A 17,542-nucleotide genomic window follows, 5' to 3' on the forward strand; every position below is an offset into this window, starting at 1 on the left:
TGAATTATCTTAATACTCATTTGACTTTTTACACTCAAATATTGGGTTGAGAGCACAACTAAGAGCACAAAATTGCTGCAACAATTATAGATGATGCTTTCCTGAAGTTACGAGCTCCCTGCAGCAGGCTCATGGTCAGTCTTCCTCATCCATTGTACTGGCTGCAAGTGTCAAGATGGTGGAGTGGGGTGCAGGTGTGGCCTCTGTGAGGAGAGGCCAGGCATGCCTGATGCTGGACACAGCCAGCTCCAAGGCACCCACCGCAGGGCACAGCTGAGCCTCTCAGCCAAGATGGTAGCACCCTGAGGAAAGCCTGTGTAAGAAAGGGCAAAACGCTGCCCAGGATTGAGCGGAAAGTGTGAGAAACAGCCCTGCGAGCACCCACGTGAGAGGAGGAGCAGCTCCAGGCACCTGAGCAGGGATCCCCTGCAGCCCCTGGAGAGACCATGCTGGAGCAGGCTGTCCCCCTGTCGCTTATGGAGAGGACCGTGCTGGACCTGCACACTGCAGCTGTGGAGGCCCCCAGGCCAGAGCAGGTGGATGTGTGCCGTGGAGGAAGCTGCAGCCTGCAGAGAGGAGCCCAGACTGAGGCAGGTTTTCCTGCCAGAAACTGCAGCCCGCGGAGACCACACAGGAGCAGTTGTTCCTGATGGACTGTAACCCATAGAGAGGATCCCCACGCTGAAGCAGTTCACGAAGGACTGCGCCCCAGGGGAGGGGAGGGGAGGAGGGGAAAAGCGTGCACAGGAAGGAGCAGCAGAGAGGAGCTGTTACAGGCTGACCACGGTCCCCATTCCCCACACCGCTCGGGGGGGAGAGGGAGAGGAGTCAGGAGTGAAGGAGTACAGCTGAGCCCGGGCAGAAGGGGAGGTGAACAGAAAGGTGTCTTATTTTTTGTTCTTGTTTCTTACCCTCCAACTCTATTTTTAATTAGTAGTAAATTAATTTTCCACATGGTGAATCTGTTTTGCTTGAGACAGTAATTGGTAAGTGATATCCCCATCTTTGCCTCAGCCCATGAGCTTTTTCTACTTATTTTCCACCTCTGTCCTGGTGAGGAAGGGGCAACTGGCAGCCAGCCCAGGTCAGCCCACCCCACCCAGACACTGTCATCCCCACACACATGCCTGCACATTCACATATGAGAACAACCATGTCATGCTAAGTCCAAATAAAATGACAGTTAACATTTTGACAGTGAGTACATTTATTGAAGTGTTTGAAGTTCTGCACTCAGTTCATAACTTAAAGGCAACAGAGCAAAACATTGTGACAGGCTCCAACTGGAATATTAAAAAACTCACATAATCATATCACTTAAGAAGTACAGTTAAATTGTTCAATCATTTTGGTCTTCGTCCCAGTCTTTCTTTCCTGATGGAGGTTTAGGGCCACCAGCTGGTTTTGCCATAATGATCTTGAAGATAGCACGGAAGTAGAAAAAGGTAAGGTTAGAATCAGACTCTTACCCCACTCTTACTTACAGCCATATGATGCTGAGTATCAACATTCACTAAATTCATGCAGTTTCCCTACGCTGAACCTAAGCCAGTGAATATTATTACCCATCTAACCAAGATAGTCACAAAGTAATTATTTTTTTCTTGAAAATGGCAGAAGCTGAGCTGCAATGTATAAAGAAAGAGCTTTTACCTCATTTTTGCATGCAAATTAATACTTCAGCTAGTCTGCAGAAAGTGAGTGCTTAAATAGGCTAACGAGTGACTGGTTTACAGGATGCACACCACAGAAAGCAGAAGTATTATCAGAGCTATTGTTCTGAATTATTGAGTCTAAACGTCACAGTTCAAAAGCATAAAGTCCACTAGTCCTACCATGTTAAAGGCTCATTTTCTGCACTTGCTATAGTGACAAGTAAGGTAAAACTAAAACTGCACTTGTCATCCCTTCAATGAAAATTTGGTTTTAGGAGTAAAATTCATTTGCAAAGGCACAAATATAAAATATAGCAATCAGCACACATAAGACAGCAGTGTTATGTGTCCTCAGGAAAGGCATCATCCGCCATGTGCTTGTCAATATGCTCATGCATGCACTCACACAGAGATACCTCTCCGCTAGAGAAACAGAGCTTACTGCATACTATTTTTCAGGCTCATCTTTCCAGTCATCCTTATCCCAATGTCCTTGTTGCTTAGGAGCTTTTGGACCGCCTGCTGTTTTTGCCATAATAATCTACAGAAATTTTACACGCAAATACATTTTTGCTAAGGTTCCACAAAATATATAAGGTTAAGATTTTTATCATTAAGATTATAACCTCCATTTTTCCTAAAAGCTGGATTTTAATGTAAAAATAAAAATTCTCTCTCTTTTATGAGAGAGGAGGTTTCTTTTGTTAAATCTTGTTCCTACAAAAGTTAGTATAACTTTCTGGATACGAGTATTAACTGTCAAATCTTAAAAAAAAAAAAGAAAAAAGAAGAAAAGAAACATTAATAGCAGTCCTATAGAAGCAACAACGTTGCAACATTCCAAATTATGAGCTCTTGAACGAACTACTTCCTGGCTTTCAGAAATACACAAACCCGTTTTCAAGTACCATATTTTTATGCCTCGCGTTCCCAGAAGATTCACTTATTTTGCATTAGTGTTCTGCACACGGAGTTAAAGGTTTCAGTTCAACCGTTAAATCACTTGTAAGCTTACCTGATCTACCCTTAGGACAGTTACTGCTGCATTTGTAGCTAGCTTGATACCCCAGGATTTTCCAAGGTATGTGTCTAATACACCAGCTTCCAACATATCCTTCACAGCAGCGGCTTCAGCCTACCAGACAGGGGGAAAAACATTATTCAAAACTTTCTCAGGCTTCTACCTAGCAAGTTATTGGGTTTTCAAGGTTACAGGTTTAGAACAAGTTATCACTTTTCTGATCTCATCTTCTCTCTTCAGAAAACCTTCATTCCCAATCCATTAGCAGGAAGACAAAATAAATAATTACTAAAGATTTATTCTCCATCACATTAGTTCAGTATCCCACCTTACCTCCTACATAAGGCCACTACACTACACTGAATTTAACTGCTTGCTGATGAAAAAAAAACACTTCAGTATTAAAATTCTAAGTTGTTATTCTTCTAGACTGCAACACAGAGCTTCAATGATTTAAACTAAGCTATAAATACTCCATACTGATAGAAGTACTTTTAAATATAACCCTGTACTGCAGAGCACCAAGTAACATGAGAGGCTATTTACCTCAATATCAAATCCAACATTTTTATTGCCTTCCTGGTGCACAGCATAAAGTTTGGAGATGACCTCATTAGCCTTTACTCCAGAGTTTTCTGCCAGTGCTCGCGGAATGGCTTCAAATGCTTCAGCAAACTTCTTGATGGCATATTGGTCAAGCCCAGGACAAGTCTAAAGTGAAGTTGAAAACCACATCAGCATTTCAAAAACCGTAAGATAGGGAGGCATCCCACATTTTTTACTGATTTATATGCATTAATACCCATATATATTTTGGTATAAAATAATACATACAAAAGTCACATATACACTTAAGTACACATATGTGGGTGTGTATATACATACATATAAAACCAAAAAGTCAAAAAGCCCATTTGCTGTACCTCTCCATAAGATGTGATCTGCTTGGCTAATTCAATCTCTGTTGCACCACCTCCAGGAACGAGACGTTTATCCTGTGAACAGATCATCGCAAAATGCAACATTTTACTTAAAGCATCGTATCAGTTTTCATTTTTTAGAATTTATATACTCTATCAAGAACGCAATAGAATTTTATCCCACACAGACTTACTAAAAATCCGCTTCAGAACATACGTGCATTATAAGAGAAATTTACCAGAATTTACTCACTCATTCCAAATGTCTTAGGAGAAAAATAGCTTCTTTTGTAAAAAGCAAAATAATAATACAGTGGGTTTTGTGTCTGGGGCTTTTTGGTGGTTTTTCGTTTGTTTTTTAAAAAAAAAAGTAATTTCAACTCTTGGCTAACTAATGATAGAATTCCTAGATTTTCTCATCTTTTCCATTAACTTGTTGGGAAATACCATGCAGGAAACCAATCTACTGTACACTAAGTTTAATATGTCAACAGGTGTTATAAGGTGTTGGGGGTTTTGTTTTGGTTCTTGTTGGTTTGTTTTTTGGGGTTTTTTTTTGGGGGGGTGAGGGTGGGGTTTTTTTGGTTTGGGGGGGGGTTGTTTGGGTTTTTGGGTTTTTTTGGGTTTTTTGGGTTTTTTTTAAATTAAGCATTTTGTATATCCTTTGGCAAACCAGCATTCACTTAAGAACTCCAAGTCTTTTGAACAGAAAAGTAATCATCACAAATCATAAGTCAGGACCCCTCCTGGAGACAATCATAAACGCACAGTCTATGGCTGTTTCTGCACTCTAAATCAATGTGCATGTCTTGGTATCTACAGGACATAAAGCATCAAACAAAAGTTTAACATTTTTTGCATGCCACCTTTTGAGTAAATACACAAACATCTCCTTTTGTATTAAAAAAAAAAAAAGGACAGAAGAATATTCAAATCCACAAAGGCTAAGGCTGCTCAGAAAAAACTCTGAAGAACCGAGTTCTTCCATCTATAAAGCCTATCTGTAGCATGTGGAGGAAGCATGTCCTATCACCAATGAACTAGAAATTTAGTTTGCAACCAGTCAGTTCCTCCTCATGCCCAGTGACAAACAAAGCTACCTAGCTTTTCTTCTGTGGCTGGTTTCCAAGGAACATTACAAAACATTTAGGGAAATAGTCAAGAAAGAGCTGACTGCCATTAGAAAGTGATAAAACTACTGTATCTTCAAGAACTCATAACTGGAAAACTGAATGCAGTACATGCTGAGCACCATCTTTTATGTACGCTGTATTCACAAGGATGTCGACAGCAGTCTTCTCTACACAGCCCTCTACACCTCAACACTACACAGCCTTCTCTACACCTCCAGAAGGCTCCTAAGCTGATAACGTACATATCTGCTACAGCCTTTGCAGCAAATGAGCACAAAGCAAGCACAAGTCTTGCCTCAAACTGATCCACAGCTCAGTTTTGATAACCAAAGTGTTCTGGTTACTTACCCTTGTGAGTACTTTGAAAGTATTTACACCATCATCTACTGCTCTCTCTATGTCATCCATCAGATTGTCTGTAGATCCACGAATGAGTATAGTAGAAATGGCACCATCCTCCTTTTCTGTTCAGACAGACACGTGCATTACTGAATTAAGTTTGGTTGATGTAAAACACATACGAACGTCGTACTTCTAGAACAGTAGCATTAGGAGTTCTACAGAACATACGTACCATGCTTAAAGACAACAACTTGCGTGTCCCCAACCTCTGATAAATATACACTATCGCAGTGACCCATTTCTTCTAGAGTAGGGGGAGTCTGGAAAGAAAAACAAGAGTTAAGAGGTGAACCTGCTCATCAGCACTCTCCCTTCTGCTCCTCATTTGAAAAGTCCATACCAGTCTGGGTAGGGCTGTTGCGCCAACGGTTTTGCACAGTCTTCTCAGATCCCACTTTGAGTTCAACCTTTAAAAACAAAAACACTCTTTCTAACAACAAGTTTCCACAGCAAACTTTAACACATACGAGTAAGTATTCTCTTAACTCGTCAGCATTTTGTAAACTAATGATATCCATCAAAATTTACTGCATCAAGTTACAAAGAAAAAAAATCTATTTTTTCAAGTTATAATTATCTATTTTCAGGGATGCTATGTAGAGACTATTTTCTAAGAATTTAAAAACAAGTAAGTAGTTCAAATACATGGAAATTATCAAACTTCATCTTCTAGTGCGTAAGACTGGAACTGATCTTTACAACACCTCTATAATAATCCTTTGTTATGCAAGAGATTACAGTATCATGCTCCATTTCCAGAAGTTCAAACGTTTTGGACACCACTAATAAAATTACAGCTTTCAAGAAAGGACCACTTATTTGTGTGAGAAGTGAGAGCTGCTGCTAGCAATTTGACTTTATGTTTTGCAGAATGTATTTCAAGGATGTACAAACATGCTTTATTTATAGATAACAGTACCATATACACAAGTTACTCCCCAATTAGCTGTTATAGAGAAGTGAAATACTATCAAGAAACATAAGCTATGAAACAACCAAATTGCAGCTCAGGTTTTGATCCACTAGAAAACCAGGTAGTCTGCAATATTTTGTTTCTAATTCGTTTGAGAGACAAGAGACAATATAGCAAGTATATTTCATGAACCTGGCAGATCAAATGTTCTTATGCTCTTCTAGTACTTACCTGACTAACATAAGATTGTATTTGTTGGCATAATGAAGTGCCATGTCTGCCACTTTGCCACCTGTTACTACTACATTTGCACCACTATCAGCAATAGCTTTGACTTGCAAATCCATTAGATTTTCTTCTCCCTTACTGAAATTCATCAGTTCTTCGGCATTCTTTATAAGCACGGTGCCCTAGTAAAACACATACACTGTTATCAATTCAGCGCTAACTATACGCCTAAAACTTTTTGACAAATCATTTTGTCTCCCAACCTATGCATAAACCTAAAGTCTGCCACCCTTTCCAGGCAATGGGGTAAAACAAGTCAAAAAAAGGGCAATTCTAGTATTTCTAGACAACCTTGAGGCTCAGACATTCTAGCACGTAGTTTGCCTGAAATAACCCAACAAAACCAACACCTTCCCAACCCCAAAAACCCTGTAAAGCAAAATTAGGTTCAGACGTTTTCTATGAACTTTTTTAATCTAATGAACTCAATATTAACAAAAATATCTCAATCGCCAAGTGTCAAGAGTATTTATAGTTAAGTCTAAAAATAAGAGCACATGAGCATAAATAGATATCTAACTTATTTTGAGCTTCTACATACCTTAGTTTCAGTTATCATACCATCAAAAGGGCAGGAATACACAGCTATTTTTGCATCTTTGACAGAAGTAACATCTCCTTCAGTTTCTTTTTTAAAAACCATGCCATGCAGTACTGAGGAAGCAGAGATACCAGCACCCTGAAAGGAAAGAAATGGAATGGGGGAAAGTCATATTATTGATCATTTGTTGTCAGAAAGCTGCACTACCCTTTACTGAAAGCAGTCCTTACATTCATTTGAATGTAGCAACCTACGTTTTCACTGCAGCACAAAGAAATAAGACTTAAGCTGATTTAGCAACATCAAACATTGTCTTACAGGTTCCCATTTTAAGATTAGTTGGTGGTCCAGGTTAAGGCTTGTGACATTAATTTTCTCGCTCAACTTGTTACGTATGTATTAGCAGCGAAAAAACACAAGGGGAAATTCATAGTAGATATAAACTTGTTCCAATCCTACATACTACACTGAGGCCTGACAAAAAGAGTGCAAGATTAGACCGCTACATTTCCGCCAGCCTGCATCTTAGCCTACTCTTGTGGCTGCTTCTACAACAAAGATGGAATCAACATCCCTGTGTATAATTAAGTTAACACATCTGATTTAGCGTAACTTTCAATATTAATGGTTTTTGTTTCTGAAAGCTACTACTGGGCACTAAACAAGGAATGTAAAGACCAATTTCCAAAACCTATTATGCATGCCACAACACAACAGAGATTAAAAAAGAAAAAGCACTTTCAAAGTTCAAAGATCTAAAAATCAACTGTCATTAAACTGTTTACCTTAACGATACAGTAAAGCCAGCTACTTCCAACTTACCACAATTTTGCACACTCTGATATTATCAACGTTGAAATGACCAGAATCAGGAAGAATAGAAACTGTTTGGGGGGGAAAAAAAAAAAAAAGACAATAAATTTGTGTTGCTTAGTGAATAAAGTAGAACAACGACAACATAAATAATGCCTGGAGTTTTTCTGAAGTACTAAAATTCAATGGTTTGAGATGCCTGCCTAAATTTAAGGCAATTATAATCTGCTAACAACCTGCACTGAGAGAAACAGAAATTTTGTTTTTACAGTGTACTAATCAGAAAGCAACATCTATTCAGGCTGCTCAGTTAAATTAAGTCCGAATATCCACTTATACAAGTACGTTCAAGAATGAAGTCTGACCCAGAATATTTTGAGAAAACACTTAAACTAGACATGCAAGTTTTTTCTTGGAAATCTAAAGGGAGAAAACAACAACTCAACACAACTACAGTCTTGCTTCCATTGTTCTGTGGCTGAGACTAGTAACAGCTTATCTGAAGTGTAATACACCTTCCTAATAAAGACGAGGAAAGATGGCTTTAAAAAGACTAGAAGGCTATTTCTATAAACTTTTAGTAGAAAACACCTTTTCTGAGCCACAGACCTTTTCTGAGCCACAATGCCAATGAAGAGTTCAACCCAAGAAAGAAGGTTATACATATTTCAGAGGCTAAAGCATTCCATCCAATTCAACCTGATATACTAACCATACCTTTTATCTTATATGAAGACATTATTAATGATCATAAGCAAACTTGCTCAGTTTTTTTAGATGCATGCACACATCTGTTCTTGGCCACTTACCACAGGCCTGAGCAATAAGTTTTGCCAAAAATTGTTCATTGCCATATTGTTTGCTCATCACTGAAGTATGCAACAAAGATGCCACTTCTTCAACGTCTCGAAGGTTTTTTGCAGAACAGCATACCAAGTCTGGAAGAATTTCTAGGGCTTTCTTGCAAGCCTTTTCATATCCTTCAATCACCTGTGCAGTGAACAATAAATATTCACAACACCACTTCATTATGCATTCATACTGCTTATATCTCCTTTTCAAAGGGCCATAAAACATTAACAAATACAAAAGCTTACAAGGGAAGCAAGCAATCACAAGCAGCAAAACATATACTGTTCTTCATACACCTCTATGTACAAAATTAGTTCAGAAGGAAGCAGGCGATTCACAATATTATGACCCAAGAATACCAAGCAATCTGAATTCAAGCCATGTGAATTGTAATAACAATATAACTTGCCTCTGAGACTGATAACCCCATCCTCAGAAGGTCTTCTGCCAACTCCAGAAGAACTCCAGCAAAAACAAGGACAAAGTTTGTTCCATCCCCAACTTCTTGCTCTTGCATGTGGGAAGCCATCACAAGCATTTTTGCAGCAGGATGCTGGACCTTCACAAAAACACACCTTAGTTACTAACATCCCACCTAGACTACAGCTCCAGGTTTTCCTGTGCATCCAGTATAAGCTCTCTTATTTCAAATTGTATCTAAAGATACTAAGAATGCACAAAACAGGAAAAGAAAGCAGCACAGATTATCTTAATTGGCTAACTTCCCTAATAAGCAAAAGTAAAAAGATATATGAAAAAAAATAATCAGAGAACTGAACATTCCCCTACAACATGAATTAGACATCCTTGACATTGGTTCTGCGCTATTTTTGCAGGGTGCAGTGGCTTCACAATCAAGCTCTGCAACAGGAAAGGAGCCTGAAGTTTAGATCTTCAAGCTGAATTCATGTGTAACACACAAACTAGATGTCTAAATTACAGTTTAATTCCAGTGTTTCTTCTGCTTAAAGATCACACTGCTTTCCCTTTCCTTCAAAGAAATGCAATAAAAATGCTGTATTCTTGAATATAATTAGAGCGGTTGTCATTTTATCCCAGAAAGTAACATGCAAGACTCATTAGATTAAGTGACTAGTTTGCAGATTATTTTTTTAAAACAGAACTGAGACTACCAGTTATTCTACTTACACCAAACACTAACAGAATGCATTAAGTAAGGAAATACTTAACACTTATACTATTTCTATCAGTAAGTACAGAATTCAGTAAAATATTATTTGTGTTGTGATACAAATATGAAAAAGTTAGGACAGGTCAGTCTTTCCATACTTTTACTGTATTCACAGGAGGATGCTGCTATATCCTCAGCTTCTTAAATCCAATTAACGTATTCTAAGCAGATGGGAGAACATGGCAACCAACAGCACTGGGAGATTAACACAACACAGCTATTTTATTCAGAGTTTTCCAAACACAGTATTGTTTAGGCATACCCTCTTCTAAATCTACACTGGTTTGGGGGGGAAAAAAAGTAGGCAATTATTAAGCATCCCCTGCCACTACTTAATGCTGCTTTACAAAAGAGTTCTATTCCTCACTGTGGATATAGCCCATTGACTTTACTCAAATCCAGTGAAAAATGTAAATGATTTACAAAATGACATATGTAAATCATCTGGCAGGGTGACATGTATTTCCTTATTAACATTCAGCACCATAGCAGCCCATGAACAGAAACACTAGTTCACAACTGACATCTTCTGAAGCAAGAAAACTTACCTCCAGTTCTCTCAAGATAGTAGCAGCATCATTTGTAACAAAAAGCTTCTCCAGATGATTGATAACCATTTTGTTCATTCCTAACGGGGGAAAAAAATTTAAAAATCATTCATCAGGCAAACATCATTTTGTATGTTTGTATGAAACCGATACCATTTCATAACTTTAAGGTATATCTTACACATTAGAACATTAGTCCTATTTATATTTTAAGAACCTAGAAGATTTTTGTGAAATAACGCTTGGGAGCGTGTCACGTTAAGGAGAAATAAATAATTTCGAATAAGCAGCCTTCTCTTCAGAAATATCAGTACATCATTTAATTAATTGACACTGGAGAACGCCTTTTGTTTTGCTGTATCTGACCGGACATGGTATGGTTATGTTCTTTATGACTGCCTACCAAGTTATTGTCTTTCCTTTAATTTTTGTAGGTCTTCCACATAGCGGTAAGACAGCAAAGAGGACACAGTAACTGGTACAAAAACCTGGCAAAGGCAGGTACATTGTGCATAACTGAAGAGCTAACCAAACAAAGTCTGATCTGTATAGCCACAAAGACTACATTTAGAGTTCTGCAGCAAGTCCAATGTGTTTCCTCAAGAAACAAACAGTTGCTTCTTTGTCAAGGTAGGTTTAGCCTTCAAACATAACATTTTGCTCAAAAACACTACAATAATTTCAGGATTTATTTACCATTTGGTCCATAAGCTGTACGGGTGGTTTGAGCAAGTTCTTTGCATGCCTGGATGTTCCTATAAACAGCTTCTTCTAGTCCTGAATAATGCTAAAAAGAAAAACATTCTGCTCAGAATTGGGCTTTCTAACAAAAAAGAAAGGGATGAACTAGTCATTTCTCATCAAAGCAACAATAATCTACTGAGTCCATGGAAGTTTTTGATTAATTTAGATTCGGTATTTCACTTAAAGTTTAAACTAAACCTTACCCAAGGAGACTGAGAAAAGAACTACTGTGTATTCCTTCTCAACTAGGCAGCTCAGCAGGCACAGTAAGTTTCTGAACAGAAAATTTGAACAGTGACTCAATTTTCAATACAGTTTGCATCTCTTAAGTCTTCCAAAAAACTCAGTGGCATGCCAAAGGGAAATAGAAAATAACCAATACCAGATTGGAGAGGAGCAAGGGTTTTGTAACCCGTGTTTTTGTACATGCTTCTTTACTCACAACTCCGTATTCCACAAAAATCATTTAAGTCAGTTCTATGTTCGAACATGCACAGTTTTTGAAAATTCAGAAGCAGAATGATTCATAGAATATTTGCATTTGAGAAGCCGATGAGCCTGGCTTCAGTTTGGAAGCCTTAAGAAAAGGAGGGATCCCCAGAGAGGGCCTTAAGAAAGAGCAGCGTAAAACATACTGTGGCCCATAAGAGAAGGGAGAAAGGTACTCTCTGATAATATTTACTCTCTAAATACAAAACAAACATCTCAGAATGCCAGCTGCCTCCTGGTTTTGTAAAATACAGCTCTTACTATTCTGACCTTGAATTCTCTATTAGAGAACCAGCATCTAAGCCACTTTGTTTCCCTGCCCTCCTCCTGCCCTTGGCATATGCCATTCTTTGTCTCCAAGGAAGATTCTGAAAAGAAAAAAAGAGGGCTTTCCGAGTTGCTAACTTCCTTTCTATTAAGTAGCAGCAACCAGAAATTCTCTTCGTTTTCGCCTACAATGAAAAAAAAACCCTGATTGCTTTCTGTCCACTTTTTCAAAGAAAGCTTCTGCTTTATGAGGCACAGCCCTTGACTACTACCAAAACCTACACTATGTTAGCGTTAAATACAATGAAAATGGACTCACAGAAAGAGAATATATAGAAAATATTATGTTACTCTAAAATACTGGCAAAAGGACTTTTCTTACAGGCACCGCAACAGGAAAGACTCAAAGAATATACATAACAAGCGGGACGCCTCTGAACAGCTGAATCTCTAGGGCCCGGGGTGATTTTGCTGACCACCACCTCCAGCAGCTCTCCAGGCAGAACGCCTTCCCGACAGCGGTGTCACAGCGAGGGCACGAGTGGGGCGCACAGCTCGGGAGGGAGCACCGGCGCCCGGGCCCCTGGCCGGCCGGCCGGCCTGCCAAGCTGCGGGAACCCACCGAGCGTACCCCAGGCGGCGGCAGCGCCTCCGGGCGGGGGGGAGAGGGGATGCCGGCCCCGACAGAGCTTTCTCGAAGGCCGCGTGCGCCAGGCGCCGCCCTCCTCCCTCCACCGCCCCGTGCCCGCGCGCTAAGCGGCGGCGCGGGGCCGATCCCCGCCCCCCCCGCCCGCCACGGCCGCCGAGGGGAGCAATGCCGGGGGGCGGGGAGCGCGAAGCCCCCACCCAGGCCCCCGCCCCGCGGGACGCGTGGAGCCGCCGGGCCTCGCCGGCCTTCCAGAACCTTCTCCCCCCCCCCCCCCCCATCCTCCTGAGGGAACAGCGCCCGCCCGGCGCCGCTCTCACCTTCGCCCCTTCCTTGAGCATCTGGGCGAAGCCCGGGGCCTTGGGGACGTGCAGCGCCATCTCCGCTGCTCTTCGCTCCTGCCAGACACCGCGCTGCACCCGGGCCGGCGGGAAGAGACGGTGCGCGCAGGCGCGATGGGGCAGGCGGGCTGCCCGCAGGCCGGACGAGTCGCTCCCAGGGAAGGTCGATGGCGGGGCGGGGCGGGGCGGGGCGGAGGGAGGTGTCCGGCGCGGCGGCGGCCGAGGGCGGTTTTCTGCTTCTCCTCCGAAGTGGCGGTGGGTGGCGGTCGGGTCCCGGCTTTCGGCTCCGGCGGAGCCCCTTGCTCCTCATTCGGAAGGGTTTCCTGAAAGCCGGGTCTCGTAACACGCCGTCTCGCCTGACATCCTTCTCTCCTCGCAGTGCCGGCGGAGCCCGCCTGGAGCCCGCCCAGCCGCCATCCCCCTGACCGCCGGGTAGAGGCCTCCGAGTGCCCAAAAGAGAATGGAGACTGGTAGAACGGGTAGCTTTCAGAGACTGCTCACTTGAGGGGTGACTGGCTGGTCCTGTGGCTGTGCGTTTTTTTGCTTTAGGTAAATGAAACCAACGAAAGTCGATGGTTCGCCTCACTTTTACCGTATTTATGTAACATGTATGTCATTTATTTAAAAGGAAAAGAGCCCAGTTCATGTTTTTCTGAAATAGGTAAGGTAGCGTTGCTTGATTCGTTGCACTATGTGCAACTCACTACCTCTTTTTGTCCAGGGTGCCGAGTGGTGGTGGTCTTTCCTAGGAATCACTGTCCATGTAGTAAAGTGATGCGCAGTATTGTGGCGGTGGCTGATGTTGGCTCCTTCAGAGTCTTTCACTGTCGAGTTCAGCATACCGTCTCCCAGGCATTTCTTGGAGTACGTTTAGTGATACATGTCCCAGAGACAGTTAAGAGCCTTCACTGCCACCAACAGCAAAAACTCGTCATAAAACTTTGCGGACTCCAGTCAAGTATTTCACTTAGTCCATACCTGACTTGTTCAAATGGAAGCAAAATGTACTGATAGGAAGACTAAGAACAGTCAAGTCCTCGTTATCCAGGTAATCCCAAGTAATACGTGTGCTACAGGAGATGCTGAAGAGTGCTTTGGAGGCTCACCTTGACATCTCTATAATTACAGAGGTCCAGCCAGGAGACAGTGGAGCTGCTTCTGTATGGACCTGCTTTAGGTTTCATAAGTTTTATTAACTTTGCTTCTGTGCCACACAAAATCAAGCATACTGTTTCAAGATGAGAGCTTCAAGGCCTTAGGAGTAATACTGCATAGCCTAAATGCAGCAGTACCTGAGCCTGTAACCCAACAGAGACTGAATTGCTCCACCTCTGCAGCACAGATAGGCCGCCTGCAAGGTTAACTAAATCACTTGATATATGTTGCTTAAACAACCTCAGGAGGACACACTTGGGTTAGTTTTACCATCCTATAATTCTTAAAATTCAATCAGTTTTAACCTGTAACACATCATGGCAGTGTAAAAAGGAGTGGTGATAGAAAGCAAAACTACATAAAGCACTCCATGAATGAACTTCAAAAAATTCTGTAAGCAGTTTTGCTAGAAGTACTTGGAGTAGGATGCCACTTGAAGCAGAAGAGGGAACCTATTCAGCCCTGACTATCGTGACCAAGGAGTGTGGGCACTTCCAAAAGGAAGTGCTGGGGTTTGGCATAGGGGGCCATTTATCCCTCTTTTTTCTCTTCCAATGTATCTGCATCACAGTGCAGCTAGGAAAGAAGGAAATGTCCATCCTGTTCTACAGCCAAGATACCAGAAACTGTATTTTATAAAGCAACTTATGACATCTATTGTTAGCCACGGAGATCAGAGGAGGTACTTAGTCCTAAGTCAATGCACAAGACTTTTCATAGTCATGAGCATTAAGTCATGGGCATTATATCAATAGTTGAATGCATCCTAGTCAGAGACATTCATTTTAGGGCAGAGAGGAAAGATGGTTCAAGTGGTTAGACTGCTGATCACTAACTGCAGAATGCCTTTCAGCTCTTTGTGACTAATACCCTGCATGACCTCAGGCAAGTCTCCAGTGATTCATCAACACTTAAAAGCTTTGTCGTTTTTTTACCATATATTTTACATTCTCAATGCCATCATCTGGACGTAGCTGCCTCATTGTTGCAGGACTTAACATGAGTACATTTTTTTCCAGATAGGAAATAGAATGGTTAAATGATGAAATGGCTTCCTGGAAATTTTGCAATCTTCAGCCAGGAAGTCTATGGCTCTTTTCCTGTAGGATCCTATCACTTGCCTACGTGGATTACTAACCTGGGCCTAAATTATGATGTCCCAAACAGTATTGATTTGTATTAAAAAATGTTTCTGAGCTCATTGGTACACATTGGTATTATTCTCCTTCCATGATTTTCACTAAGACAAATAACAGAGGAATCGAGGCAATAGTATGTAGGATGCTAAAGAAATGGGATTTTACTATTAAAAACACTTCTCAAGTTTACATTCATTACAACCTTTCCCTAATGAGAAAGGCTGAATATTTATATTTTCATAACTTCTGAACTTTGTTCTCTGGTTTTTCAGGGATGGCCTCTCCAAAGCACTCGCTTCGTCAGCGTTAACCTTGTGAGCCTTCATCCTGCTAAGAAGGTGACATTCCCTTTCTGAGTCTTCAATAATTAAAATGCTGTTATTTAATTAGTCTCTCAAGTGATTGTATAGAGGAAATGTAGCTTGCATAATGTTGGAACTACAGCAAAAAGCAAAGTCAGCTCATGCAGGCCAACAGTAACCATCGCAGCATTGCATGGGGCTTCTTGTTAGGTTAACTCTGCTTGAGTAAAATAAGCAGCTTGGGGATGAAAGACTCAACTCTTCTTATTCAGCCCTTCAGCTGTCCAGTTCACTCCAATTTAGGCTTATTCCTAAGTGTTGCTTTTGCTTGGAGAAGTAAATTTACCCATGTTTGCTTCTACTCATAATATTGCAGAGTCATAAAGTCAGTGTTGCTCAACAATTCCACATTCCAGGTCCAGGTATTTTAAGCAAGGACAGTGGCCACAGAGGCAGTCCCATCTCTAGCTGCTTGTTTCACGTCTGCATTCTCCTTCCCCTTCTCTCAAATCCTCTCTTGCCAAACATTTGTGCACCCATGCGATGAACCAGGTTAGGGAACTGATCTGCATTAAGACTAACCCAAAAGAAGCCTGGCCAGCTTTCAGCTTTCCTGCTCACTACATGGCTGTGCAAAGCCTTGGGCTGGCACAAGGAGAGATGAAGGGAGATAGGGCAGCAGTCTCTCTGTGGCACTGCTGCCTTATGCTATCTTCAAATAATTCTGGAACTGCCCTGATGGTACAGTGCCTTTATTGAAGCTTATGCTAGCTACATTTTTTAAAGCCAGAATACCACTAAAACTAAAATGTATATGTATGTTTGTGGTTATGAATATATACATATATATTAGTCTGTATTAAACTATCACTAAAACATCTCTTTCTGTTATAATCAGGAGTTATTTGGGACTCGCTGTCTAATCACGACTTTGACTTGGCCTTGATCTTTTTTTAGCTACTCATCTACACCATTTATACTCTGCACAGACATTGCCATGCTAAAGACCATCCAAAGGTCAGAGAGTTGGCTATTGGCAGTTGGCTGCCCTTTCACCAGCCAAAATCTATTACTGTACACATGGAAATCCCCAGCTTATCTGTAGGAACATGTTTGTCAAATTCTAGGATGGTAAAATTTTAACAAGATCTTGGAAGTTCATAAAAAGGACAGAATGATAATTTCTATTTGCTTATTCAGCAGTGGGAACCTGAGCAATTGGAAAACAAGGGATACAAAAGTATCTGCTGAAGTTGTGAGTATAGCATTTGACTGTGTTTGTCCAACAGTCTGGCCAATGAAAAAATGTGACTGGCACGTTGAGAGAAGCCTGAGCACCATACCTGCTTTGCAGAGAATCATGCTTATACCTGAAACAGAGAATTGTGAACCACACAGGGCTGAACATTCAGGGTGAACATAATTCTCTTAGCAGCGGCAGGAGTTACATCAGCTTTTCCCAGATTGTGCTTATCTCACTTGTGACATAATGAGAAGGAGCACTCTAATCAACTAGAGTACTTCTAATCAACTAAGTACTTCTTAGGTCATTGGTCCACAGCTCCTGGGTTAAACGCTACCATCATCCTGGGCTTATCTCGCTTGCCAGTGCAGAGGATTGCAAGCTAGACAGGAAAGCAAGATTTCTTTACCATTTGTGTATTCTTACCTCAGTATATGTGCTTTCTGCTATAGCTAATCCAGTTAGCTCGAGTCACTGGAAAGCACTTCTGGGGATTTTAGAGGAGTGTTGACTTTGCATGGAATCAGTAGATTAAATTGTTTGAAAATGTTGACATATTAAAATAGTGATGACAGTCCCCAGCTGAGTTAAGGATCCTGTATGTTTGATTCTACCTGCAAAAGTGGCAAGAATTCAGAGGTTTCTCTAAACAAACAAGATTGGAAGAGATGATAGTCTCAGAAAGGAATCAATGCTGTTTGTGTTGATTTTGTATTGCAGGTACAATCAAGGTATAAAATCATGCTGTGAGACTGGTACAGTACACACCAAAATACAATTCAAGAGGAGCTAATTCATGAGAAAAAGCAAAATTATTGAGGTCTTTCTGGTTTTGATGTCATGAGAAAGAAAGCATAATTGGGCAAAAATGACATCTTCTAGATGGTGAGTTCTGTTTTGCATGAGGAGGTCAAATCCAGGATTGGATAAGAGCTAGA

General features: G+C 41.1%; 1 protein-coding gene across 3 annotated transcripts; it reads right to left on the reverse strand.

Moving 5' to 3' along the window:
• Positions 1 to 1,189: 1,189 nt before the first annotated feature.
• Positions 1,190 to 12,898, reverse strand: CCT8 (chaperonin containing TCP1 subunit 8). Of its 3 annotated transcripts, none has more exons than XM_075171024.1 (15): positions 12,745 to 12,898; positions 10,975 to 11,065; positions 10,279 to 10,358; positions 8,955 to 9,097; positions 8,496 to 8,683; positions 7,696 to 7,757; positions 6,874 to 7,011; positions 6,276 to 6,454; positions 5,472 to 5,538; positions 5,304 to 5,391; positions 5,078 to 5,193; positions 3,600 to 3,671; positions 3,223 to 3,387; positions 2,671 to 2,790; positions 1,190 to 1,417 (listed from the first exon to the last, which is right to left on the reverse strand). In XM_075171024.1, exons 1-15 carry the CDS (start codon positions 12,802 to 12,804, stop codon positions 1,340 to 1,342), a joined length of 1,647 nt encoding a protein of 548 aa, XP_075027125.1. In that variant the 5' UTR covers positions 12,805 to 12,898; the 3' UTR covers positions 1,190 to 1,339. The 3 variants fall into 3 exon arrangements, with proteins under 3 accessions (XP_075027125.1, XP_075027113.1, XP_075027116.1); XM_075171012.1 differs by having other exon boundaries at positions 8,496 to 8,676; positions 8,948 to 9,097; positions 12,745 to 12,893; XM_075171015.1 differs by lacking the exon at positions 10,975 to 11,065 and having other exon boundaries at positions 12,745 to 12,825.
• Between the last annotated feature and the right edge of the window lie 4,644 nt (positions 12,899 to 17,542).

This window comes from Calonectris borealis, chromosome 1 (assembly GCF_964195595.1).
Source record: "Calonectris borealis chromosome 1, bCalBor7.hap1.2, whole genome shotgun sequence".
Lineage (NCBI taxonomy): Eukaryota > Metazoa > Chordata > Aves > Procellariiformes > Procellariidae > Calonectris > Calonectris borealis.

Bases quoted from the DNA above. Each gene is read 5' to 3' on its own strand.
- CCT8 (XM_075171024.1), bottom strand. From the start codon at position 12,804: ATGGCGCTGCACGTCCCCAAGGCCCCGGGCTTCGCCCAGATGCTCAAG. The intron at 7,758-8,495 runs GTAAGTGGCCAA...CCCCCCAAACAG, and splicing joins ACTTATTGCTCAGGCCTGTG to TTTCTATTCTTCCTGATTCT. The intron at 6,455-6,873 runs GTATGTAGAAGC...GTGTTTTACTAG, and splicing joins GTATGATAACTGAAACTAAG to GGCACCGTGCTTATAAAGAA.